A 27,055-nucleotide genomic window follows, 5' to 3' on the forward strand; every position below is an offset into this window, starting at 1 on the left:
TGTTTACACCTCAGAGTTTCTGTAGGTTGGAAACCCAGTCCTGGCTTCAAAAGATCCTTTGTTTCAGGGTCCCTCACATGCTGCACTCAGGATTCCATCTGGGCCTGCAGTCATCTCAGAGTTCAACTGAGGAAGGGTCTGCTTCCCAACTCGCTCACAAGGTTGATGTCAGGATTAAGTTCCTCGCAGGTTGTTGGACGGAGGGCCTCAGTTCCTAATGAATTGATGTCCCATGACCTCTCTTGGTTTTTTGCCATGTGAGTCTCTCTGTAGGGCAGGTCACAACATAGCAGTGAGCTTCATCAAAGTGAGCAGGCAAGAGGCAGGAGAGATGCGAGTAAGAGGGCAAGAGAAAGAAACAAGACAGGTAGTCAGTTTTTTGTAAGGTAGTCTTGAAAATGACATGCCATCACTCCTGCCATGTGTTACTCCTTAGGAGCAAGTCATGAGGTCCAGCTCACAGTAAAGGGAAGGGGATTACATAAGGGCATGAGGATCAGGAGGCAGGAGTCCTTTCTGATGCTGCTGCTTACCACACAAGTGAGGGGTGGAGATGGGTATGTTTTACAGGAAGGTGAGAAATGCTAGGTTCTGGGAAAGATCCAGAGAGTCGGAAGAGCTTTGCTAAGTTTGCTTCTGTCGTTGCCTATGTCCCTCGGGTCAGTATTTAAGTTTTCTTCCCATTCACAGAGCACTCTTGCAACCCCATAGGTTCCACATTTCTCCTTCTCAGAATTGGCATGCTCATACCTTCCTCCCATCTCCTTTTTCTTTATCTCTTACACACTTGCCCCTTCAGTCCAAGCTGTTTTCATTGATAATGGTTAACTGACTGCCTCATTACTACTTTGCCAAAGCACGTGGAGTTCCAGTACTTCGGGGCTGCTCGTAGCCTCTGTGTAGGATTTCCAGTTATATTGATGGTTAGTAGTGGGAGATAGGGCTGCCTTTTAGTATCTGACTAGGTTCTTGGCGTTTTTGGTGTGTATTCCTTTGAGCGTTGTTGCATCAGTTACTACTCTGAAGTAGAATCTTCACTTTTTAGCACGTTTCTACATGTTTGTTGTGCTGTTGTTTCCTTTTGAGAGAATTTGGCCCAGAACCAGACTTGCTTACATATTCACCTGGCTGGCTTTGCATGTTATGACAGCCTGGCAAACTACAGTGAAAGATGACAGGATTCTAGAAATCATTTTTGAAGCCTGGAGTTCAAGGGCTGCTGCTTTCAGTCAGTAAGCAGTTTGACAAATTATAGACAGACTGTAATTATAGACAGACTGTATTTGCATATGGAGGCCGGTACTTGAAGAAGTTTTTCCTCGAGCTTCCAGTAAAGATTTCAGATTTGTGTAGAGAGGGATGAGCGCCATATTAAATATACTTTGATCTCCTTTGCTCTCTTTCCATTATTATATGGAGAACATCCATTATTATATGAAAATTCACCAACAAGTGAGATGTCTCTTCTGCCGACATTCTTTCTTATACACAAAGGAGAAGCTTGTCCTGTTAATTCACACTTCCTATAAAATATGGGAGAAAACCCATAATTTTAGTTAGAAAAGATACAACCAATAGGGAAATATTCGTAACCTTGCGAGAGGGCATTTTTGAGACTAAAAGAAGAAAAAGAAGTTTAAAAACAAGAATCCTTTAATGGTGCTTGAGTAATTCACATTAATTTTCAGTGTCCCTTCTGTGATTTACAGCTATTTTGCCTTGGTGTGATGCCACTGAATACATTTATTGAGAACCTACCATGTGGTGGGCATCGTGCTAGGCACTCATTAACAATATCTCTAATCATCACAAACTGAAAATTATTTCCTTCATCATTACAGAGAGAATGAGGCTCAGGGCAGTTCAGCAGTTTGTCCTAGGACACATCAAAGTTGTCTAGGCTTTCACTTTCTGACCCCACTGCTTAGCTCTCCTTCGCTCCCACCTTTCTCCCTATCCCTGGCCCTCAGCCCCTCAAGTGGACAGATCAGCTCTGTCCTTGTTTTCCTCAGAGAATGAATCCAAGAGGCACACTGGGAATTGACTGCTTATAACTGCTCATCTTCAAGTAAACCTGTGTTTACTAAATGTCGGATCAAAATGTGTCTTTCGTCATGATCTTACTGGGTTAGAAAATAACAAATTAGGGGCTGAAGAGAAAAGTGTGTGGGACACTGCTTTGAGCAGGTTGTAACCCAGGCCTACCAGATAGATTGATAGAGCTAGATTGAAATTATGCTTAGAAACCCACAATTCAGATTTGGAAAGCCAAGATTTGATTTTAGTGAGGGCATAGTTGAGTTATTCCCCCCTTATCATTGGGGTATAAATTGGAAAGGTAAACCTTTATTGTCAAGGAGGAGAGAAAATGCTTTGTTGTCTGGTTTTTTATTCCATTCCTCTGAGAAATTCAGCTCTCCCGGTGCCTTCTCTTATGCTCAAAAGTAGTTACTAAGTATGGTTTCAAAGTTCTGAATTTCTTGTCTGACTAGTAGTAGCCAAAATGAAAACATACTTAGAAGCAATAAGGGGGACATTTTGGTGAGTAAAGCTGATGACTGGAATGAAGAATGATGGAAGTCTAGTGCAATTTCATTTTGTAACCCTGGTCACTAATGCTTTGGTCTTTTGTGCACACTGTACTGGGTTTTACTTGAAGGGTACTTTGCATTTCTTTGGTCATAGCTCGTTTAAGGTTCTCGTATTGGTTTAGGGCCAGTGGTGTGTACATTTCTATGAAGCATGGAATGTTTTGTGAAGTCACTTTAATGGTATTACTAAGTTTTGTTAAAATAAATTGAGGTTAGGAGATTTTATTCCCTTCCAGTAATGGGGAAATAGCTCTTCTGTCTTTCCAAAATCTTGGAATAGGTTAATGTTGTGGTTAGGAAGTTTTCTGTTTGTTTTTTCCCTCTGGTAATGAACGTGTTTTTGGTGAACACAATCTCTGTGTTTGAAGGAGGTGAGTTTTGCCTCTAGCATTCCATAGCTGGGGTCTGAGTTCTTGCCCCAGCTTGAGTAACTTTGTATGGCTAGTTTGTACACATGAAGGCAGAAGTAGTGTTTTAGTAGTTGTAGGTACTTTCCTTTTCAAAAGGAGTCTTCTTAGCAAGCGTTTAGCTAATGGGTCTAATATTACTCCCTTTCCCCCCAACCCCCTTAAAAATCTTGGCATAGATTAAGTGAATGATTCTAGATATTTAAGCTGAGCCTCTATTGTGGTGGGTTGATCTGTGGCCCCTCCTTGCCTTAGGCCTCTCTGTGACTTTTACCAAATATACAGTAGTGCTCTGACCACAGTCCGTGTAGTCAGAACACCGTGATTAAAGACCTTCAGGGCACGTGAGCATCTGCAGTACCCTTGTCTAAAAGAAAGTGTTGACTGCTGTACTTTCATCCTTTATGAATTCTTTAAAAGCGTCTATTATTTTTAATTTGCAGCAGCTCTTGCCAGGTAAAAAGTTTTGGGAAACAGATGAATCCAGCAAAGATGGACCAAAAGGAATATTCCTGGGTGATCAATGGCGAGACAGTGCCTGGGGAACATCAGGTAATCTAGATCTAGCATCTGTACTGTGATTTATGCCTGTCTTAGAGCTCCTTTCCTCAGCAATCGGCAAGTCATGAATTTCACATCAGTGACATAAGCATGTCAAGCAATGTCCTGTCCTGTAGTATAATTGCCATGAAGGAGCTTATATGATGTAATTTATTAAAACATAATTAACACAAAGTCAAATCTTCAATATTTTATTGAAGTGTTAGCCACAGGGGAGTGGTCTTATTTGAAATGACCATAATTTCAGCTATAACTTCTTGTTCTGTACTGCTGTCAGCATACTTGGAATTAGAAAATCCATGCCTGCCATTTGAAGTTCATGTTTCTTTTTCCTCCCCTTGCTCCCCTGTGTACTGTGTATGGGATGATCTATTTGTAAATGTGGTTGGGGCCAAATCAAGTCACTGGGCCCGGATGCTCTTCTGACAGACTACCCCTGAAGAGGGGTGGGGAGAACCTGTAGGGGCACACACTGACAGCAGAAAGAAAGAACAGAGGCTAGGGAGGAAGGAGACCGAAAACCCAGAAGCTGATGTGCTGTGTTACAGCGCAGTGTAAAAATGGAACCTCAGATGACAGTGAGTCATCAGAAAATATCAAATTATGTTGTTGGTTTTAAAAAGGGCCGTAAAATCACATTTTGTTTTAGTAATATTACCAATAAAATATATTAAAAAGAAATTCTGCTACTTGAAAGGGGTAAACAGTTTATCCACTATAGCTAGATAAACCAGTTATGTGAACTGCTGTATTGCTCTGCTGTCTGGATATATGAGGAGTGTGTTCCGTTTTCCTTAGTTTATGTAGAATTTTATACTCAGGGAAAAACACAATAGGAGGTTTTGGCTCACCTGACCATGGCAGGCTTCCTGATTCCCAGTCATTGGTTTATCCATGAGACATCACTCATAATTTGTTTGAGCCTCTGGCTGCACTGTATCATGCTTGTGTATCTTTTTTGTAGATCATTCAGTTTCCCAGCCAATCATGGTGCAGAGAAGACCTGGTCAGAGTTTCCATGTGAACAGTGAGGTCAATTCTGTACTGTCCCCACGGTCGGAGAGTGGGGGACTAGGCGTTAGCATGGTGGAGTATGTGTTGAGCTCATCCCCGGGCGATTCCTGTCTAAGAAAAGGAGGATTTGTAAGTTGGCTTGAGGAACTTGTTCCTATATCTCTCTTTTTTTACCCCCCTAAAGCAAAACATGCCTGTTTAGTTTCCTTAGATATTCACAGCACTAATTATAGTGTATTTTAAAACACTTTTATTGCAGTTAGATGCCAGCAAACACAGTAGGAGATGCAAATAACTTTTAAAAAACAAAGACATGATGTTTTGGGGGGGATATATTGATAATAATGTGAGGTAGAACTGAAATCTAGCTCTCAGTTCATTGGTCTATCAGAAGACATTTTTAGTTTAAAACAAAAGTAAAAAGAGAAGGAATTAAAATAAGAAAGCTGAAGTTGGGGTGTCAGTAGGGAATAGATCTGAGAGCAGTGATTTGCCAGTTCCCAGTAATCCTTAAAATGGATTGGGTATGTAGGGTCATTCTTGTTTCACTTTGTGTAATTATGGAATGGTCTTTGGCCCTCTTTGAACAGCTTTGCCTCTTACACCTTGCCTCTTAGGAAATTCAAAGTTCTGTTAATTCCAGATCTGCAATTTTTTTTATTCCTCACCATTTGACCTCTCTGATGCTCAGTTGTTGCCAAAGCAGCTTGTCTGCCCACAGCCTCTTCCCTTGTGAGTCTTAAACAGTCTTCCTCAAGCATCTTTGATAGCCTTTCTTTCTCAAAACTGCTTTTTTCTTGTCATAAGCTCTCTAGATGTGAAGTCTTACGATGCATTTCCATTTGAGTCTTCCTCATTTTGTGTTCTGTGCCTGGTTTTGTATTCCGTGTGGTAGCCAGCAAGGTCACGAGAGGCAGCCTGAATCTGTCTTCCCTCCTTTCCTCCTGACTCAGCTTGCTTTGTACCTTTTCAAAGTCCTTTCTCTGTGAAGTCTTTTTCAGCTAATCCTTTTTGTTGGCAGTTATATAAAAGGCCTTCTTTCCCCCAAATCGTAGTAATCATTTGCCTCCATAACTATCTTATGTTACCGTAGATCATTTGTTGTCAGTATTTTTATCGTCCTGTATCTGTTGCTAGGTGTCAGAGGCTTGTTTCTGTTTTCCTCATTCCACCCGAAACTTCTTTAGAGTAGCAGGAGTTCGTTCTTAGTGCAGCTTACTCAAGTGTCAAGTACAATTCCTTCATATGTTAGTGGACGTTAGATGAACGTTTGCTTGGTTGGCATGAGGAGAACAGGTGACGTTTAACGTAACCAGAATCCACGTGGAGTTTGCTTTCTTCTAGGCATGCCAAAGGTGATACTTTGGCTGCCATCGACACTTGCCATGTGGCGGAGCTTTTAATTGCACAGGAAAACCAGAAAAGATTAACTTCCCTAAGAGGGTGTTTTGGATTTCTCCCAGCTTCACACCTAGAAATTTGGTGTGAGGAATTTAGCCAGAAGAGGATCTTTTATTTTTATAATGACCCTTAGGAGGATTGAGGGACTGAACTGGGGCTTTTTTAAAGTCTTGAGTCTTGAATACTAATCATTCCAAAGCTGACCTCATTGCTTCTGGGTCTTTTGACGCTGCAAAGACATAGGTTAGGTTTAGTGGCTTGTGATCAGGTAGGAAAAGCCTTCTTTATTTGAACCTTCCCAAAAGACTGCTTGGGAACAGTAAGATCTACCCTTTGGATTTGAGGAATGGATCTGGGTAAAATGATCATTTCCTTGTTGTCCCACGGGAGGGATGGTGTTACTCCTCTTCTTTCACCATATCCCCGGTTCACCTCTTTTTCTGTTCTCACACTTTCCTCATCTCATGAGTGCAGATTTCTCAGAGGAAGTGCTGCCTGCTAATTTCTGTATGTAACTTCTAGTTATTTACTATGGGAGAAAAGTCGGTATTATGTGTAGGTAAGTTGTCGTTTGGTGAGCTGGAACCTGTATGACCCTTGCCATGAATTCTCTGTTATGCATGTGACCAGTTTCTGATCCTTGGGTATTAGCCAGGAGGCACATGCCTGAGTTACCGTAAAGTTTCTAAGCAGGCAGAAAAATAATTGGAATTAGGAGAAAGATAAAACACTGGGACTGAATTATTACTATTTTTGCCTGTTTCTCTCTTTTAAGCAATACCTTCGGCAGTTAATCTATGACAGAGCATTATCTTTGCATTCATTGTCTTGTATTTGGTTTTCTAAAGGTGGCTTTCATCTTTAGTTGTCCTAGGAGACTGGTAATTTTTAGATCTTTTACAGTATTGTCACCAGAGGAGTTTACGATCTCGGAAAATTAAGAGGTCAGACAATTGAACTCTCATAATCAGATAATTTACTGAGCAGAAGAGGTTTGCATGAAGGTAAATGCAACTTCTCCAAATCTGTGTTCCAACTTCTTCTCAGAAGGCAGATTGTGGATAATGAAATTTTGTGTATTTTGACTTGAGTTGCATCTAAAGGGCGACCCAGGAGGACTGGTCAGTGACATCAGACTACCACATTGCATATCCAGTCTTTTGGTGGTTGGAGGCCTGAGGATCAGTGAACTACTGTTATCAGCTTTATGGCCTGGCTTTGCTCTGCTTGTTGGTTAGGATAACATTTGACCAAAGCTCTGGTCATGGAAACCTGAATCATTTGTTGGTTGTCGTGGTATGCATGCATCTTCTTGGAAAAGGTGAACCCCCTTTAAAAAAAAAAAATCTAGTCTGTCATTGAAAGTGTTGAGTTCAGAGGCCAGGGAAGAGAGAATATCTGCTGCTTTGTAGATAATTGTTCTAAGAGTAGCAACTGGTGTTTTGTGGGTCAGAGTGCTCAGATCTTTTTACTTCGGGTGGCTGTACCTCTAGTAAACCACAGAAAGGCTCCATTTTAATTCCAAGAGCTGAAAACATCATCTCTGATGGTGTAATGAACATATAGATCTCAAAGCAAGCACTTAAGGGGCCGTTCTCGGATACTGACAACAGATAATCTAGACTCTGACTAATAACTTTTCAGTTAGAGGTTGTTTAGAACTAAAGTAATCTCATTCTACAGCTATTTTCCAGTTTCAGTAAGGTTGTTTCTTCATTAAAGCTTGAATGAAGGTACTTAACTCTTTGTCTAGCTTTCCTGAGCTTTCTTAAGTTCATTTTGGTTGTACAAATGGACTCAGTTGAGTACTTTTGGCTTCTGTGATGAGATTATTTTCAAGCTGACAATAAGAATCCTAGAGCAGTATTTTGTTCTTAGCACCCACTGTAAAATTTTGGTACTTTTCTACATATGAATCAAAAACTTCAGGGTAGCAGTTTTCAGAATAATAGGAAAACTCAGAATACCAGTTAAGTCAGAGTTGGTCATGTCTTTAAAATTTTCTTTTCGTAGCCTTTATTTTATTTATTCCTGGAATAAGACAGCCTCCCCCTCCCCGCCTCAGCGAAGCATGGCTCAGAGTGGTCACAAAACCACATGTGACTGCTGTATTATGAGGCCACTGACTGAAATATACCATCGAAGGACGACCCTGGTGTTCATCTTTTGGAATACCAGCCGATCTTCAAATCGATTGAAGTCTAGCCAGTCAGAAGAGTGGATCATAATTTCTACCTTTCTGGTTTATGGTGCCTCGGGAAATGAGAAGACCGCTTAAAGTTCAGTTTTAGGTGAAGATCACCTTAACCTTGCAGAGGAAAGATTTTTAGGAAAATATATCTTTGGCAGGCCTTTCTACTATATGTAGAGACTGACTGCCTTCTGACCTGGAGGAGGCACGCACCCTCCTGGCAATTCATTTGGGCCACAAAACTTGATAACTGGTTTTTCTAGTCTTCACTGCATTTGTTTCAGGTAACCAGTGCTACTTAATTGATTTTGTTTAAAAACCGTGTGCAGTGTAATACATTTAGAAGCCAGGGGTTTGAATTTCAGCTGAACCTTAATTTTCTCATCTGTGAAACGGAGCAATTAAAAACCCACAAAGTCTAATTCATATGGATGTGTAATATATATGATAATGCCTTTTTTTCCCCCCAAGATTTTTATGTATTTATTTGAAGGAGAATGAGAGCGAGAGGGATCACAGAGGGAGAGGGAGAAGCAGACTCGCCGCTGAGCAGGGAGCCCAATGTGGGGCTCTACCCCAGGACCCTGAGATCGTGACCTGAGCCAAAGGCAGATGCTCAAATGACTGAGCCACCCAGGTGCCCCGTATATGAAAATGCTTTGTAAACCTTACAAAATCTTGCTTCACAAAGTCCAAGGGTCAATAGCATTATCACTGCCTGGGAGCTTATTATTTATTATCAGTTCAGAATCTCAGACTCCACCCCAGATCTATTGAATCAAAACCTGCATATTGCCAAGACCCTCGGGTGATTTGCATGCCACACTGAAATTTGAAAAATACTTAATTTTCTTGGAAGATTAAGTTAGCATGGGGCCATGGATCACAGGGTAAATAAAGTCCCTTCGGATCTGAGCTTCCCTCGAACAAGAATTCTACATGCTCTACTTTGCAGTGTCAAACTTTTAACTACTGACTAGATAAAAAGTTAAAAGACCAACCAACTTTTAGAAAACTTATTTTGTTTTCATCTCTGTAATAATAAATACCATTCTGCATGGTCAAGATACGTTTTTTGTCCCCCCCCCCCCCCGATTTGGTGGTCACCACAGCAGAGGGGAACACTCTTCTTCCCTTTCTGTACACCAGGAATTAGGGGATCACGTGCACAGTGCCTGGCATATTCTGTGTTCCACTGTTTCTAAGGTGTACACCTCCCCACTTTGTTCATTTCGACATTGGGATGCATCTTTCAAAGGGTAGTATATCATAGTTTAATTGCCAACATTTCCTTTTTAGTAGTACATAAAATGGTGGTATGTTTTATAAATTGATGATTTGATGAAATGTAGTAGTTGGTGGTGGCTCATTTCTGCACACATCTCATGACAATCAGTGGTACAAAGGGTCTGATGATCAGAGCTGTAAGTTTTTTTTTCCCTGGGGGAGAGACATAAGCTATCTAACCATTTTGAGGCTTTGGGAGAGTAAAGGGTGGATGTGTCTGAAAAAGGCAGTGGGGAAAAAATGTGAAAATGGAATAAAGTACTTTTAAGAATGTTTTTTAAAAAGAATTGCACTTTTATGAATTGCCTTATTGAATCCTTGAAACAAGGTAGATACTGTTGTCCCTATGAGTTTATAGCTGTGAAAAATGAGGCTTAGAAGGGAAATGGTAGGGCCTGGATTCAAACTTTGTTCTAATTTCAAATATGCAAAATATTCCTTTTTGGAAAGAAGGGAGGAAAATAACTAATCTCATAGAATATGACTTGCTCTGTGGAGCTTTGTGGGTAAGATCACTGCAGTAAGAGGAGAAATTAAATTCTCATTTCTCTGACTCATTCAGAATTAATAGATACTCTGAAATATTCCTCCTGTTATGTGAGGCTTTTGAGGAAGCTGATCCGTAAATAGATGGACTCTAATCTCCACAATGTAAGGTTCTTCTCTCTGTCTGCTCTTCTCTCAGTTCTTTGGTATCTCGCAGTGGAACATAGTCTTGCGCCTCTGTGTAGACAGGGGATCTCTCAGAACCGTTCTTGGCCCCACTCTTGAGATTTTGGTTGGTCTTGGCTACGTGCGTTTTGAGCACTCATTGAAGCTTACATGTGAGTACTACAGGTTTGGGTTAACATTCATTTAAAGGAAACCCACAATAAAAAGATGCTATTAATCCTTCTTTGTTTTTTCTTTTATTTAGCTAATAGACTTTTTCAGTACTATTATGTACTAGGGAATGTGTGACAAAAAAGCCCAACAAAAACCCTGCCTTTATGATGCTTATGTTGGACTTAATTACAGTGGTTCTCATTTGTGAGTGCTTATTAGAGTTGCAGGAGGAGAAGCTTTTTATAACACTTGTGGGAGCTTCTGCAGACCAATTAAATCAGAATCTCTGGGTGCGAGCCCAGACACTTGTAAATTTTGAAAAGATTGTGGTGCTCACACTAACCATACAGCCACTGCACTGTGAAAATGAGTGTCCCTGGGAGGGCCAGATTGACTGTATACTTCTGCTAGAGTTAAACCACTTAATTGGGCCATTTAAGAGTTTTAATCTTGATATCATGGATAATGTTACAGAAGAAATACCATCCCAGTGCCTAGTTTTTACTAATTGTCATATTACTTTTGTATGAAATGATTTCTATTTCACAAATCCTTTGCATATGCATCATTTCATAACTACTCTGTTGTAAACAAAATTACCCCTGTGCTATAGATGAGAGATTCAGACTTGGATTTCGTGACCTGTCCAAAGTCCTCTGCCAGTACGTGTCAGCTTTTGAGATGGAATGTAGGTTCTGTGCAAGCTGGATTAGTTCTTTCTTCAAGACCATATAGCTGTGAATACCTAACCCTTATCTTAAATATTAAAAAAGAGTTGTAAAAATCCCATAAAATGTGCCAGCCCATTTCTACCCCTGTTCTTCTCTCTCTAGGGTGTTCACATTTCTAAGAGACCCTTTTTATGATCCTGAACCCTGTATTCTCTTTTACTAGCAGACTTTTGACAAAAAGTCTTCCCACTGTGCTCTTGGTATCACTTAAAAATCAGACTTGTCAACCATTTTTATTTAGGGCTATTATTGATTTGCCGAACTTTTTTCTCTTAAGTAATCTTTTTACTGAAATATGACCTGTGTGCTGAAAAGTGTTTAAGTCATAAATGTTCATCTGCATGCGTTTCTACAATACACCCAGATCAGGGAATGGAAGCCTCCCTTGGGACCCCTTCAAATAGAAGGAAACTACTATTCTGAGGAATTTATAGCCTACTCAGAGCAGAAAACCAGGTAGCAATATTTTATATGAATAAACTGTACAATATTGATGAAAAACAGCCCATCCTAGGGATTCCTTTGAAAATCTAGCCCCTGGCAGTATAATTAAGAAAGTTAAGTATCAGGGACTGAAGTTTTCAGAGCAGTCATCTTAGAGACAGGCCCAGCAGCTTCTCAGCAAGCCCTTCTAAAGGGTCACTGAGGAGAGATACTGCTGAGTGTTTGTTGATTTGATGAGTGAATTTCCCATCACCAGCTTTCTTGCTTGTTGGTGACACTTCCTACTGCTTCTTTATCCCACTTCTTTCCTATTTTTGCCTGTAGACCTTTGGAACTGCTGATGAGAAATTGGAGCTGGACTGTTCCTTCTGAGCCAGTGGCTTGATCTGTAGATTTATGGAGGAATTACTTAGTGTGTTAGTAGGATGATCCTTCTAATTAATACTTTTGTTACTGACATTAATAGTGGCCAATGCAGGCAGAGTTGTTTGTTATCTAGACCGCGTCACTACCTCCTGGACTCTTATGACAAGGACAATGGGGGGATCCTTCTAATTTTAGTGGTTCAGTCTTGCAGGATTTTTTTGGTTATTTCAGTTTATTTTGTCATAGTTTTTGAACTTCTGCCAAGCGCTGTATTCAGTGCTGGGGATATGAAAATGAATACATGGTTTTGTCAGTTTTACCTTTGCAGTAGGAAGGAGCTATTGTTTCTGGATGTTTTGAAAGATCTCTCTGTTTTTAGAATCCTATCATATTCCCATCTCTGCTTTAGGATCTCACTGGTGCTTTAATTGGCTGTCATTCACTCCTCTTGAACCAATAATAGTCTTACACTTTGAAGATTCTACTGTGAAAGTCACATCTCAGTGGCTGCCAAAACTGTACTTTACCGTCTTGATGCCACATGAAATGAAGTTGTGTATCCTTTCTTTGTTCTTTCTTGTACACGTTCCTTGGTTCACATTAGCCATGAAGTCTTTTTCTGTGTCTTGGACAGAGAATGATTTTGAAAGTAAAATGGGCTCTGAACTGGCAGGTGAAAGCTCTAAGAACGTCTGGATTCATGAGTTACCCTTTCTGGGCCAGAGATCTCCAGGAACTGCCCAGTTCTGGTTATTTTGCATTCACAGGCCTGCCTCTTCACAACCGAGAGTCTGCTGCTCCAGCCTCCATTATTGATCCTCCCCCGCCCCAGTGAAACTTGGTTGTGGTGACTGGAAATGCTGTGAAGTAGCGCTCATCTGTTTCTCTCATTGGTTCTTGCCTTTTGCCAGGAGCTTTAATTTGGGCCAGAAGTCAGTGGTGAGGACAAGCAAGGTTGCCTCTCTCCAGTTTTATAAAAGCAAAGGTTACTTACCATTTGGTAGGATTCTGCAAAGCTCTGTGAACCGTGTCAGGTCACTCTACCAAATCTTCTTTTCCTTTTGGAAATCAAGGCACATTTTGCTTTATATGTCAGTGTCTTAATTTAGGATGTTGGTAAGATGGGACAGACTTCATTTCCTTAGAAGAGAAGGCATCGGTGTGCTTGGCACCAAAACAGTTCTTTAGGTCTAGTCCTTCAGTCTTCGTAGTTTGAAACACTTCAGAGATAAAGTCTGCTGCATCAATGATCCAGCTGAAGGGGCTTCCCTGTTGTCTCCAAATAATCTGGTATGGGACAGGCAGAGAGTGAAAGACAACAGATAAGCATTTAGAGTACTCTTGAAAGAACTTCACAGTTAGATTTAACATGTTTTGAAGGATTTGAAAAAAAAAAACTAAAGTGAAGGATGATCTGTGAATTATTGATGCAGTAAGCCCTGAGACGGAGAGTGGAGCTGGGGTGGTGGTGGGTGGTACAAATTGGCAGGCATGTGTCCCAGGGTAAAGTGGAGGATAATTGAATTGGAATGATGTCAGACTGCACTTAGCTCAGTACTCAGGAGTAAGGGAGTTTACATAGGCAATGGCGAAGTAGGAAATTCTTTTTGTAGGCTTACCACTTTCCAGCTATACTGTTAGCTGCCATACCTGGGGCTGACTAGGAGTTGTGCTATTGTATAGAGTTAGATTTGGAAGTAGAGAAGTGGGACCAAGAGACTTAAAGTTGTGGCTGGGCTTCGGGTAGAAAGGAAAAAATGGGATGGTGGGACATTGGGTATGGTAAGACTGTCCTAAACTCTGTAACATAATTGTATGTCTGTCTCCCCCATTTGGCAAGACTTTCTGCAGTGTTCCTGCCTCTGTGTTGTCTGTTAATTAGACTGTAATGTCTTGAAAGGGCACGGACACTACCCTGTTTTAATTAGCATCTAGTGTAGTCTCGTGTCCACAGTGGTTGCCCGCTATTGTTAGTTGATGATGATTAGTGAAGCTGAAGCTATTTTTTAAACAGGGCCCAAGGGATGCAGACAGTGATGAAAACGACAAAGGTGACAAGAAGAACAAGGGTGCGTTTGATGGAGATAAGCTAGGAGATTTGAAGGAGGAGGGTGATGTGATGGACAAGACCAATGGTTTGCCAGTGCAGAATGGGATTGACGCAGACGTCAAAGATTTTAGGTTTGTATGTTTTACACTTCTGACTTTCGAATGGGGGCTATGGGTTTTTGTTTTGATTTAGTTTTATTTGGATTTTAGGTTTTTTCCCCTTCCCTATCTGTCCTTTTTAAGAATTGGGTCCAGTGCAGGCCATACCACAAAGACTGTATATTTACTGGTAAGGTGGACCATCTAAGAGCTGTCAATGCCTGGTGCTTTGCCAAAACAATAGATTTTGCATTTGCATAGGTCTCTGGTATTTGCGGAATGATTCTATAAATATCATTTCAGTGATTCTCGAATATCAGAATCACCTGGGATGCATGCCTTGGGACTTTCCCTAAATTTCTCCCAGATCACTAGCTTGGGAGTAACCATGGTCACTAGTGGAAGCATGTCCCCTCTCTCTGGCACATTAGTGTGGAGAGAAACAGTTGAGAACTTACACGTTATTTTATTCGAGACTCCTAAACTCCCTGGGAGGTAGGTGGGTCAGTATCATTTTCCTCAGTTGGAAGAACCAGAGATGCAGCTTACATAACTTGTTCTTAGTCGTCTCCCTTCCATGGACGCCTCTCATTCCATCTCTGGTCATGATTGATTTGCAGGTTTTAACCTATAATTTAATATAAACACTATTCAGATGATGTTGTGTATTTGTCTTCTACACTTGGCAATATTCTTCATTTATGTAGGTAACCTTTAGTGAGGGTATAGACTTTTAAAATTGTAAAAGTCCTTTGTCAGTGATATACAGATAGAGAATTTAATGTTGAATAATTTTAATGTTAGTCTAAAGCTAATATATGTGTGTCTACACACACACACACACACACACACACACACACACACACACACATCTGTCTCTGATCCTGATACTTACCAAAGCCAAAAATAAAATTCATTTTGGATCATCATATGCAGAGCAACATTCAGTTGTTTAGTATTCCTAATTTACTTTGTTAATCTTGTGAGTATAAAGAATTATAGTCTTTGGAGGAAATTTGAGGCACAGAGTAATAACCACTTACCTAACATCTTTTAGATGAAGTGGGTAGTCTTTCCATCCTGAACCTCAGGCGGCCTGTAGCAAGGTTTGGTAGTATTTGACTTCTGGCTGGGTGGTGGTGGTAGGGCATGCGTGTGAGAGGGAATACGGCAGTAGCCTTAATTTGTACCTGCTGTAGGGTTTCTTTTAGGACTGAAGGGCACAGAATGTAGTCACAGGCTACACTCCCCTTACTGGAATGTAACAGTGCTCTCTGTTAGTCTGATTTGGAATTACACTGTCCTGCAGTCCTTTTACACAGGCTGATCCTATATCCTGGGTCACCCGAGACAGTACTCGTTTCTGCCATGTCCTAGGATATTTATTAATAGTGTCCCTTTTTTGCTCTTAGGGGTAACCTGGTTTGAATGATAAATGATACCCTCACACTACTTTTAATTCTTAGAGTTGTCTCCTCAGCAGGGGCATGTTCTAGATAATTTATTTTGTACTGTTTTGTAATGGTTTGCTTCTGGTTTCTTAGACGGGGAAGATGGGAGACCGGTTTAGCACTGACCAAGTAGTACCAAGATAATACTTAAAATTTTTTTCACCTATACAATTTTTTTTTTTTAAACAGAATCATTCTCATATATGGAATTTCCCCCTAGAAACTGCTTTTTCCATTGGCTCTCTGTTTAAAGAGTAGGCTTGGGGGGGGGGGCGTAGTTTTCTACCTGCATTTTGGGATCTTGTTTTCATGGTTGCCATGGGCAGTGTTTTTTCCACTTCATTCCTTGTTCCTCAAATCTGGGCCCTTTGGTTAAAGGGATTGTAAATTAATACTAGTTAATGTGAATTTACAGGGTGGGTTGTGGTGGGAAGGCAAGCAATAGAAGAGTTGGTTCATAGGATATAACATGTAAGCACCGTAAAGTGTCTCTGGTTGTTTTGTAGAAATAGTTTTAAGTACTGTTGATGATAAACTATGTTCAAGGACGTCGTCATTAAACTTGGGTTGCTGTAGTGTCCCTCCCCGCTCAAAATAAGGTTTAATGCCCTTTACTTTCTCTGTTTAGCCGTACCCCTGGTAATTGCCAGAACTCTGCTAATGAAGTGGATCTTCTGGGTCCAAACCAGAATGGTTCTGAGGGCTTAGCCCAGCTGACCAGCACCAATGGTGCCAAGCCTGTGGAGGATTTCTCCAACATGGAGTCCCAGAGTGTCCCCTTGGACCCCATGGAACATGTGGGCATGGAGCCTCTTCAGTTTGATTATTCAGGCACGCAGGTACCTGTGGACTCAGCAGCAGCAACTGTGGGACTTTTTGACTACAATTCTCAACAACAGGTACTGTGTGTGTCTCTCTGTCACTCTCTCTACTCTCCTCCAGCCAGCACATGATTCAAGTGACTAAGAATGGGGGGATGGGAGGAGGGTGGCATTATTTTAGGCTGTAGCCAGCCCTTCTTAACCCGACAGTGATGTGGGCGTACAGAGCCTCTGTATCTTCCCCTCTAGAGGCTGATTCCCATGCTGAGATTGTGGGCAAGAGATCACTCTGCTCAACCTGTACCTCTTTTGGCTCCTCTGTCCCCCCAGGGCCTGGGGAGTGGGTGAGGTCGTGTTACCTCTTGTGACACAATCCTCTTGGATGCCGAATTGATCTCTCTGAGGATTAATAAGATTGTGATGCTGTCGGTTGGTTTTGTTTTTGAAATAGTAAACTCTGTTACCTACTGCTGGCAGGAGTCCAGTGTGAGGTCGTCTTACTAGTCATGTCTTTTAATTCAGTGAGCAACTCTACATAACAAACATACCTGCCCCCTTTCAAAAGAGTTAAAATACAATTAGGGGAAAAACACAGATCACTCAGCGTAAAAATCTACAGTGAAACTACGTGGCTCTTTCTTTTCTTCATAAATCCTTGGGAGACATTATATGTGTGCCTTCTGGTTTTAAAGGCATGGTATAACTAACTCTGGGGTTTTCCGATCCTTCTGTTTAATTTTTTTTTTAAGTAAAAAACCAGCTGTCTGAATTATAAAAGGGGGCAGGTAGCTTCTCTGGCTTGTCAGGTACCACAAGCTCTCTCTTGTGGCTGGAAGCACTTTGATGGGCCATGAATTTCTGATATTAATTTTGGACTGGAACATAAATACAAACCTCTAGGCTTGAAAGGTTAAAATCTCATTTTGATGGTTAGAAATTCTGCGTCTATGGGGGAAATTGGCTTATGGTCTGTCCCCTTGTTGTCATAAATAGCTGATATTTAATGAATTTTGGTGATGAAGCTAACCATTTAATATTAATAAGAATTAATATTAATAACAGTAATGTTAATAAAGTTTACAAAAGGAAATCCCTTTAAGGGATGTTATGATATGTGTGCTCTGGTCATATTATTACGTTTAATTAACAAACTCTTTTTCTACAGAGAAAACTGTAAGTGTCCACTTCTCTCCCTGTGCTTCCCAATAGATGTGCCATCTCTCCGAAGGAATGATTTTTTGTGCTTTTTCTCTTCTTTCACTGTTTTGCCCCCTTTCACAGTGAATCCTCAAAACAGCAGTTTTGATCGAAGCCAGAAATTACCTCAGGTGCTGAAGGTAGATTAGACTTCAACTTTGTGCCACGTCAGTAGATGTAGGGGACACGGTTACTACGTAGACTTCGGCTTGCTCACCTTAGGATAGAAGTGTGGTAATTCTCTGTCTAAATTGAGGTTTGTGAGTGTAGGCTATTTCTTCTTCTTCCTTCTTCTTTCTTCTTCTTCTTCTTTTTTTTTTTTTAAGTAGGCTCCACGCTCATTGTGGAGCCCAACGTGGGGCTTGAACTCACAACCGTAAGATCAAGACTGGAGCTGAGATCAAGAGTCAGACGCTCAACCAACTGAGCCACCCAGGCTCCCTGAGTGTAGGCTACTTCTAATCGGGATTCTTTAACCTGGTTATATCAAGAAGTTCTATCTGAATTCTTTCTTTTACTTTGTCTGCTGGGGTCTGAACTTCTATAGCAGCCCCTAGAACTGTGGCTGTTTCTGGTGCTTAGCTTCCCATTCCTCATCTAATCCAGTCTAACCCTTTGCTTGTTAGTTAAGAAGTGTTTGTCTTCAACCTCTTGTGGAGAAAAATCTGATGCTCTTTCATTGAATTGCTCTTTACTTCGTAATCAGAGTTGGGATTCTCTTTTGATGTATTTATCTCTCGTTTCAAACTAATTTCACCAGTGTTTTGGGGAGGCTGGGTAATTATTAGAACTTGAACAGTTATGTTCTTAACAAGCAGTTAACATGATTACACCAAAGACAACACCCACTCAGATTTATGAAGCCTGGGATGCCTTCACCACGTATCCCATTTCAGTAATTTTTGAAGCTGAATGTTATTATTTTGAAAGTTAAACTATTGTTGGTTTTTGGCTTCCCATGCATATCTTGGTTGTGGTAACATAGGGACATTGTTACATAGGTAGACCACAGTCACGTGATGTGATCATTGTTGTTTTATCCTGTGGGCCTATAATTCTTGCTTTTCTGAGTAGATTGTTTTACATGGTTGTGTAGTGGGCTCTCTGATAGCATGCCCGGGAATTATTGGACCAAGACTCCTAAGTATTTTCAAGACCCTTAACCTCCCGACATCTCCTGCATAGAGGCAGGAGTATCTATTAAGAGAGTAGGATACTTTTTCTATTGGAATTTGGTGTTTGATCTTACGTTTTATCCCTCCAATATTCCTTACTCTTTTGCTCTCTGTTATGTTTTATTCCCCTTTCCCTTTTTACTATTTTAATTGATTGTCATTCTTGAAGATCCAGTGCTTGTTAGCTTTCTTGATCTCCATATCATTGAGTTGTATTGTCTCTCTCCTGTGAACTCGTAGTGCTTTGTGCTTCCCTTAAGAAAAGAAGTCACCATGTTCTGCCTTGTGTTGTAATTTCTTGTTTAATAGTCCTTGCTAGATTGTAAGCTCCTTGAGGGTAAGCCCTGGGTCTTGTTCTTCTGTGTCTTCTGCATTTGCTCTAGCAGACCAAGCTTTCAGGAAACTTGTACAATATTCCTATTATGGTACCTCAGAATATCCCCCATTATTAAATATACTTTCCCAAACTGAAATTTGGAACTAGCCTTCTAAGAGGTCTGGAGGCCACTTTTTGAGGCCTAGCTTACATTCTGAGCGAGTCCTTTAGATCTAGCCCGCTAAGCTTGTGCTCATGTTTGTAACATGTTTGTAACAATATCCAGGAAATTACCTCCTTTTTAGGGTGACAGCCCTCTGTTACCATTTGATCAAAAAAAGTACATAGTTCTTTTGAAATCCAATTTTGTTGGTAACTTGAGGGAGATCACAGATTTGTGGGCTGTGGATTATAACTTTCTGTTTGCATTTTTTGTTCTCACCTGTAGCTGAGCATATCTTTCATGAATGAAAAGGGTTCCCCCCACCCATCGCTCTCCATTGAGGTATTGTGACTCATTTAGTCATTTAAATAGTGCAAGAAAGTACTCGAAGATAAATCTAGGACATCCCCGTGTCCTAGAACCTTAGACAAGGGAGAGCATACTCTATTCAGGGGAAGGAATGACTTTTGGAAGAGGTAGATCCTGAGCTGTGCCTTGTAGGACTTCTTTCTATCAGGAAAAGACTGAAAATTCCACTGGAGGAAATCATAAAACTTAAAGGCTTACCATGAGAACTTAACAGGTGCACGTTCAGTAGATAACGTAGTAGTCATCCTAGGTGGCGGGTGAGGTTGGGAAACAGCGACCTGTGAGGTCGTACAGGCAGGGTTGTGGGTCTTAGCAACTTTGCCATGCTGCCTGATTGACAGACAATGACAAGACAGTTCTAAGAAGGAATGCCTTAATTACCATGGTTTAGTTTTCAGTGCTGTTAGTTCAGTAGCAACTGTAGGCATTACTTACCCATATTAATTATTTATTGATGATTGTGTCCTTCCAGGAAGCTGGTTCTGCTGGTAGTGAGCAGAGCTGGTGCTCATATAAGGCCATCATTTGTGGAGCTGTATGGGACAGTTGAGGAATTAAGTGCTGAATTGGTTGGTCAGGAATGCTGTCAGACCAGGGGGAGGGCTCGATGGGGACCAAGGTTCTGTAGACCTTCCTTGAAAGACAGGTACAGTGTATATTGCTGCAGTTAAGAGAATAGAGTTGTGGAGATAGAAATGAGCATGGTGTGGTCATAGGCTGACAGCAGAAGGCACACTTAGAGGGAAATGCTGCTTGGTGCTTTGGGCTATTGAGTCCAGGTCCCAGAGGCTTCAGAGCCAGGCCTGAGTCCCGGACATTATTAATGGTTTTGAGGATTGAACCACAGATCTAGTGTATTATGTGTTTTTCTACGCATTTCTGCCTTTTTATATTGGCTTTCTTAAAGGCTATCTTTTTTTTTTTTTTTTAAGTTTTGAGTTACTTGCTATAGTTAATGAGGTAACTTCATTTGTGATTTTATGATGGGATCTGGTTTGGAAATTGACAAATAATTCCTTCTTGTATCCTATTTCCTTTTAATCAGGATTTTGATTTGGTTTCATAAAACTGTTAGTATCAACTTCTATTGAGATACATAGTATAAAGCACCCTGCAAATACAGGAAAGGTAATTTTCATTTAGTTCATTACAAACTTAATGGTACTTAGGGATACTCTGGGTTTTGGATAGTTAAGTTACTTGTCTAGTCACTGTTTATCATAAACTTAACCTAAGATGTATTTAAAGCAATGATTCCTTTTTTTGTGCCATGAACCCCTTAGCAGTTTGATGAGATCTGTGGGCTGAATTGTGTGAATGGTGTGTAGTATAAGTAGGTTTACAAAAGAACCGGTTATATAGAAATAGTTACAGAAATATTTAACAGACTGGATGTGTATATGCATGCAGTGGAAGTAGGCCTACCTCTAGTGACCCTGATGAGGATAAACATGGCTTTGGGATGTCTAAAAGTCGTAAAGGAACAGGAAAATGTATGTGACTTTTTCTCTTTTTTTTTTTTTTTTTTTTTTTGAGAGGGGCTAGGAGGAGCAGAGGGAGAGGGAGAGAGAGAATCTTAAGCAGGCTCCACACCAGTGCCTCAGCCAGACACAGGGCTGGTCTCACAACTCTGAGATCAGGACTTGAACCGAAATCAGGAGTTGGGCGCTTAACTCACTGAGCTGCCCAGGCGCCCCATATATGACTTCTATTGGTGATTAAGTCACAAGTGTATAGCTAATGTTAATGTGGTTTGTTGCCTACAGTCATTATTGAAGGAAATGCTAAATTTCATGAAAACAAGGATAATTTTACCTATCCCAAGTACGAAGATCTGGGGCTTACGTACCCCTAATTTAGGGTGCTTTGAAATGTTCATTGGTATCTCTGGAGTGTTCTTCTTTCCCTCACTTTCCCTTCGTTGTCTTCTCCTTAAATCCGGACAGTGAACAGTGAGCATTATAAACAGTGAACAGTTCATAAGAATGTGTCTGTACCATTTTGTGTTATGGTACACGAGTGATCTCTATATTTCCCTAAATGTATTTTATAAAGTCTTTGCTGGGTTTCAGTATATTACAATTATATGTAGCAGAAATCAAAGCCAGGATTACATAATTATAGATTAATCAGATTAATTGTTGATGCTCTTTATTTAGAATTCAGTTACTCTAAAAATAGCCTAATGTAGCACGTTGTACAAAATTACATACCGATGTACTAAAACTCTGACCTGTTAAGCATGAATTTTAGTAAAGAAACAATACCCTGAAAAATCATAATTGAAGTACAGATTCATTTCCTCACAGCCCTAGGCAGATGGGAGAGGAAGTAGCACACAATGCTTTTAAAAGTGTGGTAGTGGTTAGATGTCATACTTCTGAAGCCAAGTTTGTGTAGTTTTAACATAGGTCTTTAATATTCTCAACTTTCCTTTCAATTGCCAAGTGAGAGGAAGATTATTTTATCAGTGTCATGTAAGTCACTGTTAAAATGCTGGTTTTAGCTAGCAGTTGGGTCAGTTGAAGCTTACCTTTATTGTTCTTTGACTTTGCTGAAATTTTATGATTTTCCTCAAAAGGTACTTATTTCCTCGATAGAAGGACATTTTTTCCCCTACCTTGTTCAGAGATTATTTTGGAAACAGACTGTTCCATCTGCTAAGGAAATGTGAAGAAGTTTTCTTTTTTAAAAATTCAGCAGCACAGTTCATATGTACCTGTTTATCCAGAAATCATTGTTGGTCATTGCAGTTGTTCACATAACCTGGTTGAAAATGGGCTTTGATCTGGAAGCTTCAGACAGTAGCAGACTTTCACAGTATTTCATGTCCTAAAGACTGGCTGCCATGATAAACTTTTTTCCTTAAAAGATCATAGTCTCACCATTGATGTATTAATATCGTCAGTGTTTTGAAGGTCTTTCTCCGTGAATCCTTAAAACATCCCCATGGGGCAGGGCAGGTACTGCATTTTCACAGATACGAAAACTAAGACCTCACGAACATAAAGAGAGTTACTGAAGGAGAGTCAGATACTACAAGCTATGGGAACATTTGTGTTCTGGTGTCTAGCTGCAGGCTTTGTCCTTTGGACCTAGTACTAGAAACACAGAGCCTTTTGATATGTGGGGTGGTCTCACCTGCAAATTCAGTTGCATTCGTGGTTTTCTCTGTATGGAGTATATGGTAAAGCATATTCTTCCATGACAAAACAAAAAAGGTTTTTCTTCCTTCCCTGTTATCTTTGTGACCTGTTGACAGCAGTTGGTGCTCATGAACTCATTGGGATTTTTAACATTAACATTCACTCCAAGGAGTTTTGACCTCTGCTTTCCTCATCCTGAGCTGCCTTGTTGGGGGAGGTGTAAGAGGTGACTCACAGAAGGGCCATGTCTGTATGGGGGTACTCCCCCCATTCATCAGAAAGAACACACGTAAAGGACTGTTCCTAGTGTGTGTTTTACATGTGTTAATTTTATGTGTGTTAATTTTAATACTTCCAGCAACCTTATGTGTTAGACATGTCTTTATTGTCCCTATTCGAGAGAGAGGAGGAGAGTGAGTCACAGAGAGGTTATCTTTGCCCCGTGTCACGTAGTCTGCATTGGAGCTGAGATGTGAATCCAGGCTTTCTGGCCCCAGAGTTGTGCTCTTATCCCCTGCGCACTGTGTATATAGCCTCAAATTGGTCAGAAGCCAGGGCTGGTGGGACATTTTATTTTGGTGGGGGAGGGAGATAGTCTTTCACATACATCAGCTCCATATTTAGGTATTACTCTGAATTCTGAAAACTCAGCAACTGTTTTTATGCCAACAAGCATTATTGATAACAACATAATAACACTAGTAGCTATCTTTTGTCACTTAGTGGCTAATGCTGGGTGTTTTTGACTGCCCCTTTCTGGAATAAAAACCCTGCAGGCTATCTTTTGTAAAGTCATGCAGTGACAGAGAAGGGAGTCAAATCACTTTGCTTGTGTAGTTCCCAGAGTATGCCTTCAGTGTTTCTTATTAGGAACCTTGATGAGCTTGAAATAGTTGATATATTTTCCCTTGCACCAGTCTCTTGAAAAACTTAAGAATTCTACCCAAGTACATTGTAATCAGTAGTGGCACATTTATCATTATACCACCCTTAAAACAAGTGTTCTCGCCAAATCTCACAGTATTGTGTTTCTCAGTTGCCATTGGCTTGCTTTCTGAAAATGATGAAAATGTTAACAGAGCTCAGTGCTTTGCCCAGCAGATGGCATTTGTATGAGGTTTTCAGGATCCTTTGGAATCCATTACTTGCCAATTACCCAATTTTGTTTTGAATACCCTGTATTTCCAGTTAATATTGGACCATTTACATAAAGAGAATGTGCAAGAATTGCTGTAATCTATGCTATAATCAAATCTGCTTGCTGTAGATGATAATTTACTTTTGTTAATTGTTTACTGCAAAATGCACTCGAGAAAACAATTCCTTCTCTATTCACCATAATCACTGTGATATCAATCAGCTCTCAAACACAGAATATGTGGGAGCTGTTACAGGACCTGCATGTTTTTAGTTAATAGTTTCTACTTCTCAGAGTGTGGTGAAGTGGTGCTGAGAACCGCAAACTAATGTTGTGCAGAATGGTTGGTATTTACACACAGGATCTTGATGGGTGTAGTACACGTACATGTAAGGAGTTACATGCCATGTTAAAGACCTTTGAAGTGGCGATAAGTTGGAAGGCGTGGCAGTGAGTACTGTTTTTGGTATTTTAATAAGATCACTTCAAGAGTTCTATTCTGAACACACCGTCTTTATTTCCCTGGCTCCATATCAGAGCACCTCGCTGATAGGTGCTCAAGAAATTGTTGCATGAATTATTTTGTTTGCAGCAGGGCAAAGAAGTGAGGAGGGAAGAGGCTAGCATGAGCAGTGTCTGAGATGTTAAATATTTCAAAAGGTTTGAGGCTAGGAAAATTGCGGAGACCCACTGAAGACACATTAGATATCTAGTGAAACTGTGAGGTATTTTTACAACGTTGGAAAAAAACTTAGAAACAGCTTTCCAGTATTTTACTGTAACGTTTTCTCCCTCATGGCTGCCCCTCTTGGGTGAGCTGCTTCCTGATGGTAGGAATACTGTGGGACACTGTCCTTTAGGTAAGACAGACACGTGAAAAGCAACTTTGAAAAATCACAAGATCACAGTTACTCAATAGTACTGATTGGCTCCCTTCCTGGAGCAAACAGTTGTTTTGACAGGTTTGTCTGTAAATCCCAGTATTGCTTTTGAAGACTTGATATTTAATCATTGCCCATAAAGGAGTGCTTGTCTTTTTACCAGCATCATAATGAAGTTTCTTTTTTCTTTAGTCTTTGAAAATAAACCTCTAAAAGTATTTTTGAAATCTGTACATGGTTACTTTTGATTTCCTCTCATACTTATAAAGGCAAAGGCTAATTTTACTCTGGTTTTTAGAGAGATGAATATTTACAAAGAGAAGTAACAGGTGACGTTGATTAGTATGTTCACAATATTTACCTTTTGCTTTCTTTTTATTTAAAATCCGCCTACTTGTATAGTCTCTCTACCACCTAAGATAACATTACAAGTCCAGCTCTGACGATAATTAAGCTGAGTTGGTGGGATGACATTATCTCTTAATGTCTAAAACAGTTGGGTCTCTTTAAGAGGAGATCTATTATGTAAGATCCTTGGTGTCTGTTATATATACTCCAGTGATGTCAACTGAGCTATTGAAAACTGTGGAAAGAGCAGGTAGGGAGGTTGAAGGCCCTTTCTAGGGATGTGCCTTCAGTAAGCACTCTGTTTGACCTTAGCAAATGAAGACATTTTCAGTATGACTGTCTGGAAGGTGGCACGTGAAGGCAATCGAGAACCCCCTTTCTTTGCATCAGTGCTATTCATGCTAAAGTGTGTCACCATCTTACTCAGTGTTGCCTCCCTAGTCCCTTGCACAGTGCCTAGCAGATACTATTGGTTTCATAATATTTGTAGGATGAATGGGTGAATGATTGACCTTGTATTAAGATGGAATTTCGGCATATTCTTAGTGTCAGGGCCTTTGCTTTCCTATCCTGTTCTTGTGAGCTAGGAAGTGTACAAGGTCTGAGCTCATATTCCAGGTTTTTTTGGTAGCAGCTGTATTTCTTTTGTTTGATTTCGTATACATAAAGAATAGGTATCCTAGGAAACTGGAGGGCTCCCAAAAGTTGTCAGCTGTCTATCCAATTTCATTTCCCTGGGAGGAGGCAGCCAGAGGATGAAATGAACACTTTTCATCTTCCTTTCCAAAATGTGAGGATTCATTCAAAGTGTTTGTGGGGTTCTCGAAAGAGCTGAAGAGAGATAACAGCATTAGGGGCAATGTGGTGTAAGTCATTGTGTAGTAGATTTAATTTTGAGTGCGCCTTGGATCAGGCAGGACCCTCAGACCTGTTGACAGCTGTTAGGGCATTTGTACGATCGTATGTGGTTGAGGGGACATCAGACTACTTGCCTGGGAGGTAGTAGGCGGCACATGGGAACCGGGTGCACCAACTTGAGGGAAAGGAGCGGGAGAACCTTACTGTGAAGTTCTACGATACCATTGAAATGGGAATGGAGGAGAGCATGAGAATGTTTTTGTTTAAAAATGTCATTCCTGAATAAGGGTTTGTAGAAATTTCTATTCAGAGAGGTTTTAAAATGATTTCAGGAGACGGTTTCTCTAACCGCATCCCGTCTTTTTCTTGCTTCAGTTGTTCCAAAGACCGAATGCGCTCGCTGTCCAGCAGTTGACAGCGGCCCAGCAGCAGCAGTACGCGCTGGCGGCGGCTCACCAGCCTCACATCGGTAAGTCCTCGGGTGTCGGCGTGGCCACCATCCGCAGAGCGCCGCCTGCCGCGACACCCGGCAGTGTAGAGTGACTAGAATCAAGTCCAGACAGATCCCTCAGAGGAGATGGCCTCTTCCTCTTGTCCAGCTGTCTTTTGCCACATTGTTTATTTTTGGCAACCTTCTAGACTTCAGTTCATAAGATTTCTTAGTGTCCAGGTATTGGTGTGCCTCTGCTGTTTTAGGATTTAAAGTATCTAATTACAGTAGTGACTAGCATCAACTCTGTTGGTGAGATTGGATGAAATCGATGACATAAGAATAGTTTTGCTCTTGTTAGGGTTGCCTCGACTGTGAATATATCAACTTTTCATCTTACTAAGTAGCAGGTAGGACGTGTAAATCCATTTTCCAAGCAGCATGTATTGAAGATCTGAAAAAGTATTCTCATTTAATTACTGGTTTTTAAAGTAGTGTTGCCCTTTTCCTATAGCACGTGGTAATGTTTTGGTGTACATATTTTGTCTTATTGCCTAGACCTTCCGCTCCACTCCCCTACCCCCGGACCTTTTTAAGGTCTCTTTGAAACAAAGTGCTGTGTGTGTAAACAAGTACGTGTAGATTTTTTTTTTTTAATGTGTGTCAAAACGATACGGTTGAATAGAAAGGAGATCGCTAATCATAGTTTGTGGTATGATGTGGAAGAGAAGGCTTGCTTCTAGCCTAAATGTAGTAAGGCTAGGCATAATGGCTTTTGCCTGGGTCTGGTTTAATT

The 27,055-nt window shown here is 40.6% G+C and overlaps 1 protein-coding gene across 16 annotated transcripts in view; it reads left to right on the forward strand.

Moving 5' to 3' along the window:
* PUM1 (pumilio RNA binding family member 1) overlaps nucleotides 1-27,055 on the forward strand; it is a 128,434-nt gene that overhangs the window by 55,637 nt on the left and 45,742 nt on the right. For 9 of the 16 annotated variants that reach the window (XM_087858290.1, XM_045782458.2, XM_045782460.2 and 6 more), the window contains exons 4-8: nucleotides 3,442-3,550; nucleotides 4,524-4,702; nucleotides 13,833-13,999; nucleotides 16,046-16,316; nucleotides 26,205-26,298. In XM_087858290.1, the coding sequence (XP_087714416.1) occupies nucleotides 3,442-3,550; nucleotides 4,524-4,702; nucleotides 13,833-13,999; nucleotides 16,046-16,316; nucleotides 26,205-26,298 (820 nt within the window). The remainder of the gene's footprint in view (nucleotides 1-3,441; nucleotides 3,551-4,523; nucleotides 4,703-13,832; nucleotides 14,000-16,045; nucleotides 16,317-26,204; nucleotides 26,299-27,055) is intronic. The other 7 variants (XM_087858286.1, XM_087858287.1, XM_087858288.1 and 4 more) reach the window with 3 other exon arrangements.

This window comes from Ursus americanus, chromosome 33 (assembly GCF_024610735.1).
Source record: "Ursus americanus isolate L20-20 chromosome 33, mUrsAme1.1.p, whole genome shotgun sequence".
NCBI classification, from domain to species: domain Eukaryota; kingdom Metazoa; phylum Chordata; class Mammalia; order Carnivora; family Ursidae; genus Ursus; species Ursus americanus.